General features: G+C 44.2%; 1 protein-coding gene across 1 annotated transcript in view; it reads right to left on the minus strand.

Annotated features, from left to right (window-relative positions):
• Positions 1-1,081: 1,081 nt before the first annotated feature.
• Positions 1,082-12,966, minus strand: part of Umps (uridine monophosphate synthetase) — a 15,153-nt gene continuing 3,268 nt past the window's right edge. Inside the window, exons 2-7 of the mRNA XM_004642169.2 lie at positions 12,375-12,392; positions 11,778-11,931; positions 10,546-11,217; positions 8,526-8,701; positions 5,929-6,043; positions 1,082-1,487 (exon numbers count right to left, since the gene is read on the minus strand). Of these exons, the coding sequence (XP_004642226.2) occupies positions 1,318-1,487; positions 5,929-6,043; positions 8,526-8,701; positions 10,546-11,217; positions 11,778-11,931; positions 12,375-12,392 (1,305 nt within the window). The 3' untranslated portion in view covers positions 1,082-1,317. The remainder of the gene's footprint in view (positions 1,488-5,928; positions 6,044-8,525; positions 8,702-10,545; positions 11,218-11,777; positions 11,932-12,374; positions 12,393-12,966) is intronic.

The following is a 12,966-nucleotide window of genomic DNA, read 5'->3' on the forward strand; positions in this document are numbered from 1 at the left end:
AATTTTAATAAATAGTAACCTCCCTCATATGCTGTAGTTTGAATTGTTGAATTTTTATAGGCAACCATCTGCTGACTGTGAAATGATCTCTCTTTGGCTGGCATAAGAACTCACAGAACTGTGGGTGATGCATTAAGGACAAACCCAGGATGATGATTCAGAGGCTGCATGAAAGGAAGTTTATTAAAATCTGTGGGAGACCATGGTTTAGCAGGGCCACCTTCACTGGGCCCAACAAACCAACACAGATTTTAATCCCAGTACCTGTGTTATCTCATTAGGCTGTTGACACGTGACTGCCTCAAACTGAGGCAATTAAATTCATTACTTCACTTTCATTGTTCTATAATTCATGTTGCTGGAATTCTCAGAACTTGATTTATAAATTCTTTTTAATTTCTCTTTGTCCTACCTGGCCTAAGGAATTCTTCCTTTTACCACTGGGGAAGGCTGATATTGCCACTGATTCCAGTTGGACTAAGTATATGAGCTTGTCTGCCTGTGATCAAATAAGAAAGTGGACTCATCAAATTCACAGCTGCTGCTGAGAAGCAGAAATGAGCCGACTCCTTGCAAGACAGCCAGCTCTTAAGTGAAAGACACAGCAGTCACCCTCTGCCCTATAGCCTGTGAACATCAGCACTTCTAGGAGCCAACACCTTTAGGACAGTTGGACTTTTGTTTCTGTACTACTGGGGATTGAACTCAGGGCCTTTGCATTGAATTACATCTTCAATCTGCCCCACACTCTATCACCCCAATTCTGAAAAAGGGTCTCATTAAGTTAACAAGTTTCCCAGACTAGGCGTGAACTTGTGATCCTCCTGCCTCAGCCTCCCAGGGTTCTGGGATTACAGGCTTCTGGTATCATACCTAGCACTCTGAAGGAGGTAGAGCCAGCAGGCACTACATATTTTAGCTTTTTATTCCCGAAAACTTGTCTCACCTAAAAGAACAAGCTGTTTGCGGCAGCGCACATCTATAATCTCAGCACTCTGGGTTTCCAAGGCTGAAGGATCACAAGTTGGCGACCAAACCAGCTAACTTAGCGAGACTATCTCAAAATAGAAAAGAAGGCTTGGAACATAGCTCAGTGAAAAGACCCAGCATTCAACCCCCCAGTATTACAGACACACAGCAAAGTAGATTAGTCCCAACTAGAGACAGAGTCTGTCACAGTTGTGCCTAACAAATACCAGTAAACAAAACAAAGCACAAAAACAAAAACAAAAAAAGCTTATTCAAGCTCATTTCAAGCTGGTAATTTGCTGGAGCCCACATATCCTCAGTGTCTTCATGTAAACGTAGCTGAGGCACTCAAACTGCAAGTCTACTCAAATATGCTTCCCAAGCGGCTTTTCTGTACATCTCTGCAGCTTCCAGGCGATTGGGTGCAGAAAGTATGCCCCGGCCCACAATGATGATGTCAGAACCTCGTCTGCCAATAACTTCTTGGGGACTGTTGTACTGTTGGCCAAGATGATCTCCTGCAGGAAAACAAGTTACTTAAGACACAAACCCAAGAAACTTGGCACACAGCATAATAATCATCTAACCAGCTTTCAATAAAAACATACTCCTGGGCCAGCCAGATAGCTCAGCAGACTAAAGCGCAGCGACCGGGTTCCTTCCCTGGTGAGCCAGGGCATGATGAGATGGTGAGACTGGGTGTGCTGGTGCGAGTGCCTGTAATCTCAGCTCTTGGGAGGCTAAAAACAGGAGGATCACTAGAGTCCAATCTGTGTAGAGAGACCCTATAGACCCTGTACTAAATAAAAAGAAAAAAAACCCAAAAAACAAAAAACACACTCCTGCTTTCTACCTTTCTTTTTCAGAGCAAGAGGGCAATGACAGAGGCAAGGAGACTCAAAGGTCAGCCTGAGCCCTCCACAGTTAAAAAGATGCCAAATGACTCCTTCCTGGTGCCAGGAAGTCCAGAACACTCACAGTTCAACAGTGGCAAAAAGCAGGTAAATGTTCTCTATGGCTGAGATACAGCAGTATTTGGCCTCACACTGCAAGGAAATGCTAATATTTCTCTTTCTCACTGTGATGCTCAGTTATGAAAGGCCTAAGGAAGGCATCTGACCTGACCACCCCCATATATGCGAACCCTTCTCTGCCCCCCAAAGTAAGTACTCAAAGACCCTGGACAAACCCTAAGCCTTAAAGGGTGGGTAGTTCTTTACTAAATGCTGCCATGGGAGCAGCATTCTGTGAGATGGCTTATGATGCTCTACACATCCCTCAAAGCCGAGGTCTTAACTGTCCTAGCTAGCCCAACTGTAAGCCTCCAAGTAACAGTGCCAAGGACAGAGCACGCAGCCAGTGCCAAGACTGAATTAGCACAGATGCTCCACACATCTGGACATCTCTACCTTGTAATGCTACCAGTACCACCCTACACACATGAAACCTGGACTAGTAGCCCCCTGTACAGACTGGGAAAATAAGATTAAAGGTGGTTGTCTGAAGATGCATGCTTACCAAATGGAAGGTCCAGAAACTCATATCCATCCGACTCAAAACACTTAGCACAAACATCAAGCTTAACAAAAATAACAAGGGTGGGAAATGGAGCCCAGGTGTAGAGCTGGCCTGGCATGTGCCAAGACCGTGGCTTTGATCCCGAGTACCACAAAGTAAACAAAGCCAAACCATGAGTTCTCAAAATACTATACAAACATTATGAGCCTTGGGGGGCAAATCATGCTGCGCAGGCCCCTCAGAAATGTGAGAAATCTGAGCTGGGGAAACAGCATGGGAAATTCAGTTTTCTTTCATTCTACTTAATTCTTACTGGCCTGTTTTTCTCATTACTGTTCTGCAGTACATAAAGTACTTCAAGCCACAAGGCAGCTCCTCTTCCATAAGTGGTGTCGTATTATCTACATAAAGTAATTATTTCCTAATCAGGGGTATCAACTAGGCCTAGTATTTATAGAGTTTAAAAGAAAACCAAGGTTTTCTAACTTTCCCAGTCTCAAGCACTACCCCTTAACCTGCCCTGTGAGGCAGTGTCCACGCCTTCAGTATCTGCATGGCTTCCCCACAGAAAGTGCTCATCTCCAAGGAGCTGGTGTCTATGAGAGTGTGCCAGAAATAATCCACATGCACAAAAACACCTACAAGGGGGTTCCATGTTTGTAAGCAACTGTGCATGCACGAGAAGGTTCCAACACACTGAGGCCCAGCTGCAGGAAGGGAGACAGCAGGCTGTGGAGGGCACAAAGTGACTCGCTGTGGAAAGGTGATACAGAAGTCACTCTGCACGCTCTCCACATGTGCGATTCACATTATACCAGCTGCCTGGCTTGCACTGGAGGAGGGGAGACGAGGGAAGGGAAGGTGTGATGGAGGGGCAGTGCGACTTAACAGGCATGAGGACTATGACAGTCTCCCTCCCCTTAATACTTCGAAAGCTATCATTTGAGATTTGCAATGGTAGAAACCAGAGCTGCCAATCTGACAAATTCCAGTGAGCAGGGCTATTTGTCTCTGTACAGTCTCATACACTAAGAGAGTCCTGATCATGGTTCTGGTCCCCCAACTGCTTGAGCTTAACCCATGAAAAGGGTACGAGACAGAAGGTGGGCTGAACCCGTTTCAGCAACAGATTAGAATCATCCTTTATAATTCAGAGAACACACTCTTTCTAGGGCTTTATTTCTTTCATTCAAAACTACAATAGCTAGGGCCGGCCGGCCAGATAGCTCAGGGGACTAAAGATCCTGCTTAGGCAGAGTGCAGCGGCTGGGGTTCGATCGCTGGCATGCTGTGCTGGCCTTGGCACCGCCCCCCATGAGATGGCCATTGAGACTGGGCATGGTGGCACAAACTTGTAATCCCAGCTCTTGGAAGGCTGAAAATAGGAGAATCACTACAAGTCTGGTCTATGTAGTGAGACCCTGTAGAACCTGTACTAAATACATTAAACAAACAAACTAGAATAGCTGAAATGGGCATGGTGGCACACACCTGTAATCTCTGCACTTTTAAGGCTAAGGCAGAAAGACTGCTACAAGTCTGAGGCCAGTCTGAGCTACACAACAAGTCCAGGCCAGCCTGGACTACAGAGTGAGACTGTGTCTAAAAAAAAAAAAAAAAAACCCACAACACAAAAACAACCGCCTGCCACCGCGGGTGGCAAACTGCCCCCGCAAAACCCAGAACAGCTCTCTTGAGTCCTGAAGGACATTTAAATATGTAAACATAGGTATGTTGGTGCTGGCTACTGAGCACATATGCTTACCAATGAGCTCCCCCACACTTAAATACATATATTTTTATAAACTACATTACTCCCTTACTGAGCAGAAGAACATCTACAAAGGACCAGCACTGCCTTTTGCCTCTATAAAGACACAGGACTTTGCCTTTTAGACTCGGTTTTCCAAACTTGAGCGCAGCACCTTTGGCAGCACAGTCAAAGCATCAACTAGAAAACATTAGCCTTTTAAAAATGCCGCTTTCCTTGACATTTTTTTTTCTTGATATATTTCAGGTAGCTTTCTATACTTTTCTCCTGAAATCAGTCTGCAAACTGTTTTGCAAGTATAAGACAGCTATCACCAGGCCAACGAGCTCATTGGCCATTATTTAGGCTAAGAATGCTTCTCTTTAGCAATTTTATACTAACATGCAAAACAGTATTTTGCCTCACAGGGTAAAAAAACATTTCCCGAAGAACCATCTGATAAGACTGCTAATGCAGAGATGGCCTGGCCTCTCGAGGAAGTCAGCAGAAAGAACAGCCATCAGAACTGTGGCTGGAGGTGCATCTGAAGACCAGGCTTCAAGGTAGAGATACAACAGGCAGACCCACACGCCTCCCTAAGCGATACCGAGCCTCCAGTGTGCCGCCGAGAACCTGCAACTATCTGCAATTAGCACCACCTGGTCCAGGAAGTCCTGGTAGGCATCAGCGGCCCAGGTGGGTGACCAGGGCACCTGGCCTCATCCCTTCCCAGAGCCCTTTGTTCTTTCCTTGCAGCCTTCTGTGTGACCTGCTTCCCTATCAGACCAACATGAGCTACGCAGCTAGTCCCATCCACACTGTGACTTGTGTAAGTCACCCCTGACAAAGGGCCTTCGTGGCAACCTGCTTTTAGGTCCCTCCCTGTTTCTCAGGAGACATCTCCCATTAAACCTTTCCTTAACCTACTCTTAACCTCCTTTGTTCCTTACAGTTCATTCTGATTTCATGGGACACACACTCAGTGTACCCGACATCTGGCAGGTTGGGAGTTCTACTTCCCCTGTATCATCTGGAATTGGCACAGAGATAATTAGAAGGAGGCAAGAGTTTGCTGTTGTTCCATGGCACTCCTACATATTTTGACGGATTCTGGATTGTGACTCATTTAGGTAATCAGAAACTATCATCTGTCCTTTGCTGGTTGCTTCTGCATTTTGGTGGCTTGAGCCATGTTACAAGTTGAGAGCAGGGAATTCAGTGGATCTGACATCTACAATGTGGACTGGGACTGGGAGTTGTTGAAGACCACAAATTGATAATAGCTAGTTTTCCTTATGCCCCTAAGGCATGGAGGTTTGGGACTTTGATATCACCCTTCTGAGATTTTCCATTATACCTTTAGGGGTGGGCCATCCTCTCCTACTAATAAGAGTAAGACTGTAAGACTAAAGACATTCCAGGGCAAGATCCTTCTCCACATAAGACCACTGCTGCCCTGAGTCCAGTAATTCCCTCCTCAATCAATAGATGCCAACGTTCTGGCCGTTTCATGGACTTTTGTTCCCCGTGAACAACTGGTCATCCTAGATCCCTGCTGCTTGCTTTTTCTCTTGCTCTTTCTCTCTTCGCATGCACCGAAACTCCTGGCAGGAGACTGGAGGCTCACTGTAGGGGTCCCTAATATGGAGTTATATTTCTCCTATACCATTATGACCATTGAATAGACCTACCTCCTGCTTCCAGTTGAACTCCTGGCGTCAAGTGAAGAAATTCTGGTTTCATGCTTACTCGGGAGCCAGAAATAAAACCAATCACAAAATCACAATGGTGCTCAGCCATTCTAACCTAAATAGAATGTAACAGGTCATGTTACAAGAAAATAGTCACATAAAATAATTCTATGAAAGTAAAAAATTTCCTGTGTTAGTCTAAAACTTGTTATGTTGAAGGAATGGGTCACCTTAGATATGAATCAGGATGGTCAAACATATTTGCTTTGTGGAAAGCCTAAAATGACTCTTTCCCCAAAGAACCATACTTGGAAACATCAAAAATCCCTATATTACATGCATTCAAAGGAAAATGATGCATTCTTACCTGTGAGAATGACCAGGGACCCACCTACTTCCAAAGGATGTGAGCTGTGCAAAACTGCTATGTTTTCAGGAGGTAACTAGGAATCCCTCACTTCCACCCTGTTCCCTCCTCTTTGGCATTTGCCACTGCTGGTCTCTCCCTTTCTACATGATTGCCTCACAGGAATTCACCCTCTTCCATGCCTGCACAGCTCCTGGAGGCCAGGCACAGGCTTCCAGAACGCCTGGACTTACACTAATGTCTGGTCCCTCTACTTCATTATGGCCTATTCGGAGGTAGAGCTAGAACCTGATCCTAGGACCGTTTAAGTCTTTATTAACTCCATGTACTATGGAAAAACAAAACTTTCCATGATAATCTTTTAATGATCACTATGATTCCCTACAGTATCTGTAAGGTGGCTTATCCACAGTTCTAGGGGACTATCTAAGCACAAAATTCACTTGAAAATGTGAAGAGGGACTTATCATCCCCATCTCCTTCTATTTTGGTGTGCAGGGGTCAGGATGGGATGGGGTGGCTGGTGTTCCTGGCCATTAAAGAGATACAAATTAATACTAACATCTTACTCCAGAAACAATGGCAAGCATCAAGGAATCAAAAAACAACAAATGTTGTTATGGCTGGGGTGAAAAAGAAATGTTGGTGGGAATATAGACTAGTACAATCATTATGGAAATCAGTATGGAGATTTTAACTAAAATTAGAAATTCCGACCTAGCGAGATAGCTCAGTGGACTAAGCAACTGCTTAGGCAAGTGCAGGGACCAGGATTCAATCCCTGGTACTGCATATCATGCTGGCCCTGCCCCTGGGCATGCTAAGCCAGCCACCAAGTCCAGGAGTGGTAGCGCACACCTGTAATCCCAGTACTGGAGAGGCTGAAAACAGGAGGATCACTACAAGTTGAGCTGTATGGTGAGACCCTGGACCAAATACATAAAAAATAAATAAAATTAGAAATTCCATGTGACCCTGCTAGCTATCTTCTCCAAAGAGCTTAAGACATCATACTATAGTGACATGTGCATACTAGTGTTTATAGCTACACAATTTACAATAGCTAAACCCTGAAAACAACCTGGACACCCATCAGCAGACGACTAGACAAAGAAAATGTGGTATCTATACATTGCAATGGAATACTATTGGGCTACAAAGGTGAAATTTGGGACATTTGTAGGAAAATGGATGCATGTTGAATGCAATCAGACACATACCCTAGAGTAAGTACCATACAGTATCTCTCATTTGAGTAAGGCAAAATACAAACCAACTGAGAAATACAGGAAGGCTAGATGGAGACGATGGATCTCTTGCAGATGGGAAGAGGATCAGGAGGCCAAGGGGACAGGATGAAGAAACAGAGCAAAGGTATGCCACGCTCAGGATCCTACCACCTCACTGAATGGGGACATTAGAAGCCATAAACAGGAACAAATAACATCTGTAAGAATGGCAAAGGGAAAAGGAGGACTGGGAAGGGAGAAATAAGTGATTAAAAGAAACACGCTCTGTTATGTACGTGTACTAACTCCCAGGACAGCTATAATTAACGTGTACACAAGTGTAACATGACTACAAGCACATGTTTTAAAAAAAGAACTTCTAATACCTGAAGCAACTGTGCAGCCAGACTCAGCTTCTCCCACATGATGTGACCAATACCAAGACGGGACAAGGGACTCAGGAAACAGAAGGTGGGTATCTGGGAAGCTTTTCATTTTCACTTTCACCTCACAGTGAGATGAAAAAGACATCTTTTGGTTTTTTTATTTATGTATTTGGTACAGGGACTCACTACACAGCATGGGCTCATAGTGATCCTCCTGTTTTCAGCCTCCCCAGTGTGGGATTACAGGCATGGGCCACCACACCTGCATCTGTTCATTGGCTCAGCGCACCCTGGTCCCTGCACTTACCAAAGCCAGACACTTAATCTGCTGAGCTATCTTGCCAGCCTGAAAAAGACATCTTAAAAGCAGCTAAAAGTTGCTATCTTACTGTCTTCTGTTTTTCTGACTCAACTGAAATCACTTAAGTGTCCACTGCAAGATATACAACGCAGGTAACTATCAAGGAAATCTGTTTGGCTGGCATTAACACTCTGTCACCGAACAGCAGACAAGTCTGAGGAGTGGAGGTAGCAGGAGCTCCAGACTCCAGAGACGTCTCCTTGCCCTTTGGCACTGGCTATGGCCACCTTGCACCCCAGTACCCTGTAACTTACCGCAGCACTAGTGTAGTCCCCAGTGGCCAGGGAGCCAGCAGAGCTCATTTCCGCAATGAGCAGACAGCCCCGGTGCAGAGGCAGGCCCACTTCCTGCAGACCCTTCACGACGCCTGAGCCTGGCACCACATGGGCATTTACTACATCTGCCCAGGATGCTATTTTAAAGATACCACCTAAGAAAGAGGGAAAAATATTTGCTCATTCTCAAAAAAACCCCTCTACCCTCTTCCTCTTCCCCAACCACCCAACTATAATAGCAACAGCCATCTAGTAAGTAACATGTTAACAAAGGAATCCAAAACTGCAACAGCTTTCACGTGGACCTGTGGTTCATCTGTAGAACTGATCTGCCCATGAGGTAGCTTAGCAAAGAAAAAAATGCTTCAATTTCTGCACTTGATGTATCAGCAACACTGAGGGAACTTATTCTGAAGTTAGATCCTTGAAACCATCAAGAAAGTCATGCCATTCAAAAGGGACTCCTGTGAAGACGGGCATCTCCTGAGGTCAGGGACAGTGACATCCTGACCCTCCTCTTAAAGATGACCAACTTTAACTCTTCAAGGCTTTCCTAGCAACTTTACATTCTTTATTTGTGTTTCTTATTCTAATTGTGATAGGCAACTAGATACATAATTTTATTTATTTATTGCCTTGTTTTGTTTTTGAAGCAAGGTCTATGAACTGCAAGCTGGCCACGAACTTGCTTATGTAGCCCAGGGCAGCCTCAAAGTTGCAGTGATCCTCCTGCTTTGGCCTCCCACGGGCTGGGATTACAGGCATGCACCAACACGCCCAGCCTAGATATATACTTTTAAAAGCCAACAGCAAAAACCTGAACTGATTTGAAAAAACTACACATAAATGTGTGCAACTCTTCAGCCAATGAACTAAGCTGAGCAACATGACAGTCATGGGATACCTTCAGCACAAGAAAACCCTCATTCATAGACAATCACATTCTAAAGAAACGCTTAAGGAATATGCATGCATTCCCTTGAGAAAAGTTCAGCTGTCTCAAAGATGTTACAGAAAGTATTAAATGACATGACTATCTGTTATGTTTTAAAAATAGCATTAAATATGCACATTATCATAAAAGCAGAAATTTTCATAGGATGGGTAGAACTGATTATTTCCCTAACTAACACATTACTAGCAGGCCTGGGGATCAAGCACCTGGCCCCTGTGCCTGCTTGCAGGTGCTTTAATCTGTGGAGCTATTTGGCTGGCCTGACATTACTATTTTTAAGCCCCAAAACAATTTAAAAAATAATTACAAAACAACTTTTTAAAACGACACCTATCAATAATTCTTTTTTGCTGCAAATAAATTTTATGCTGTTTTTTCATTGTTTTTCTTTTTCTTTTCTTTTTTTGTGGTAGCAGGATTGAACTTGGGACCTTAACACTTGCCCGGCAAGCATTTATTTTACTGAGCTATCTCCCTGGCCCTTTTTCATTGTTTCCTGTATCTATAATTTTCTGCCACAAACAGCATCTGTCATTTCTACCCAATATCTAGGCATCCTTCTGGGGATCGAACCACTGCAACCTGAGGCTGACTGCTTTGTTAAGGCAGCCACTACTTAAAGAACTGAGCTAAGGGGCAGGCCCCCTAGGCATCCTTCTGGTATGAGGTGACCCTCATTTCTCAGGCAGAATTACCACTGCAGGGCTCTCAGTTCAGAACATTTACATACAGTTAATTTAGCCACTCTACATTGGCAAGAGGACCTATGCCCAGGCCGGCAAGTGGAGTTTTTCTACAGCTAAGCCAGAGTGACTGACTAGAGAATTTGCCTACCTGAGAAAGAGGTCAACAGAGAAGAAAGCAGAGCTGAGAGATGGAGAGAAAGCAACTTCAGAAGACACCACCTGAGTCCCTGGATCCGATGGCACTTGATGTCCTGCTCTACGGCTTGACTTTCAGTGGATGGGAACCAGTCTGAGTCCTTTCTTCCTTCAGCCAGTGTAAGCTGGGTTTCTGATTCTTGCATATTTCTGATTTACTTACCTTCATATTGCTTTTTCACTGTGTTTCCTATATCTGCAAATTTCCGGTCTTCAAATATTAAGAACTCATGCTGTTTTGCCAGCGCTGTCAGCTCCTTCATCATATCCAGAGTGAAGTCATCCAAGATATCTACATGCGTCTTGAGCATGCAGATACTGGGCCCTAAGGCATCTGCTAGCTGCAACAGCTCTCTGGCCTCTGAAACATCACCAGACAGACACAGGTTGGTCTCCTTCTTCTGCATAAGCCTGAGAAGCTTAGATGCAACCGGGTGGATGCCAGGCAGCTCTGCACGTGCAGCAAAGCTGAGCTCTTCTGGTGCTTTCTTCAGAGAGAAGAGAGAGCCATTCTGAGGGGCGGCCATAAAAACATTCTCCTGAATGAATTGCTTTACTCTCTCAACCACCTCAGCATCAACTCTTTGCTGCTGCTTGAGAATCTCTAGCATTTGGGAAATTGTGCACACTGCATGTAGCCGGACCCCGTGGGCCTGCAGCTTGTCTCTGCCGCCCTGCTCACGGTCTAGCAGTACCACGGCATCGGTGACCTGCAGGCCCTCCTTCTGCAGAGCCTCAACAGTCTCCAAAACACTAGCTCCACTGGTGACCACATCTTCAATAACAAGACAGGTTTTTCCTGGATTAATAGCTCCTTCTATAAGACGCTTAGTACCTTAAAAAAAAAAGTTGTTCAGTCCAATTTTAAACCGGTGTGGTGGTAGACATCTGTAACCCCAGTACTTGGCAGGCTGAGGCAGGAGGACCAGTATGACTTTATGGACAGGCTGGACTACATAAGACACTGTTTTGAAAAAACAAACAAACGAACAAACAAAAAAACAAACAAGGGCTGGGAGATAGCTTAGTGGAATAAGTGCTTGCCTGGCAAGTTCCAGGTCCTGAGTTTGATCCTTGGTAACCCCCCCCACAAAAAAAAAAAAGGCAACAAACCCCCCTCAATTTTATATGCATTGAACTAAAGAAGACAAAACTAAAAAAATGCTGAGATTTCACAGGGTGCACAAAAAAGCACTTCTTCATTTTCTTGCCTAACCAACACAAAGAATCTTAGCCCTAGACTCTAGAGAAACTTGATTTACATCAACAGCTAGCAAATTCCATACATGAAAACAACTTAAGGGACCTATGATGAATATTAACATGACTAACAGCATCAGTGCACAAGGAAAATGTTCAGATTACATATTAACGGAACACTCATACTTCTTTTACCATAGCTCTTTGTTTCTTTCCTTCTAATGAGTATCGGGATTTGATATGTTGAGCAGATAACAGTAGCCAAAGGCAAAGCTGTATAAGGTACTCCACACACAGTATCGAAACTGATTCCTGCATTTTGGGCAGTTTGGAATAAAATATCTGCAACCTGTAAGAAAAGGAACACAAATTATTATCAACTGATGACTTCTTAAACTGAGTTTTCACTACTAAATCCTTAGTAATTCACTCTGTCTACATAGAGGAAACACACCACTACAAGATTCTGGGTAGTGAGAAGTTTTCAGTCTAACCACCCAACGAGTGCTTCAATTCTTCTCTTTTTTTTTGTCCGCAGCTTTACTTACTTATTTTGGTCTGGCTCAGCCCACCCTGAGGGTGGTGCTGGGATGGAAGCGGTCCCTATGCCTCCCTAAGCTCGTCTAAGCAGGCACTTTAGATCACTGAGCTATCTCGCTGGCCCCAACTCTTTTTATAATAACTACCCATGGTGGGTGACCAACAAACAAAAACCAGTGTATGAAGGGAACTTATGTATTTTCTTTTTTTTTTTTTTTTTGCCACGACTGTCCTTCCCCTTAGGGCTGGGACCTGACTGGGAATGCTGTGCTATTTCCCCAGCTTTTTTTAATTTTGAGACAGGGTCTTGCTAAATTGCTCAAGCTACCCTTAAATGCAATTCTTTTGCCTCAGCCTCCTGTTGTAGTTAAGATTATAAGCAAGTGCCACCACAGCCACCTAGAAAATCTTTCATAAAACTTTCTGTTCTGTCTAGGATAATTCTTTCCAAACTATCTGTTCATTCTAGGATGAAGAAAATGTTTCACATTTATAGTGTCCAACATGGTAGCCACTAATGACTTTGAATTTAAAAATTCATAATGCTGCTTGAAATCCCATCACTGAGAAAGAATTCCAGCTCAACCTGGGCAACTCAAGAAGATACTGCCAAAACAAAATGGGGTGTGTCTGCGGAGAAGGCACAGCCCAATGTAAAGGCCATGGGTTCAGTCCCCAGCACCACTTCTAAACACAAAAAATCGTGATGTTGAATATTCACTTGTGGTTAGTAGCTACTCTTCTGAACAGCACATTTAAACCTACTCAAAGTGTGGTCTGCAGTTCTGGCTTGCCGCTTGTTAGACATGCCCAATCTCTTGCCAGGTTTGGTGGTGCACACCTA

Source organism: Octodon degus, unplaced genomic scaffold, assembly GCF_000260255.1.
Source record: "Octodon degus isolate 3935 unplaced genomic scaffold, OctDeg1.0 scaffold00147, whole genome shotgun sequence".
Lineage (NCBI taxonomy): Eukaryota > Metazoa > Chordata > Mammalia > Rodentia > Octodontidae > Octodon > Octodon degus.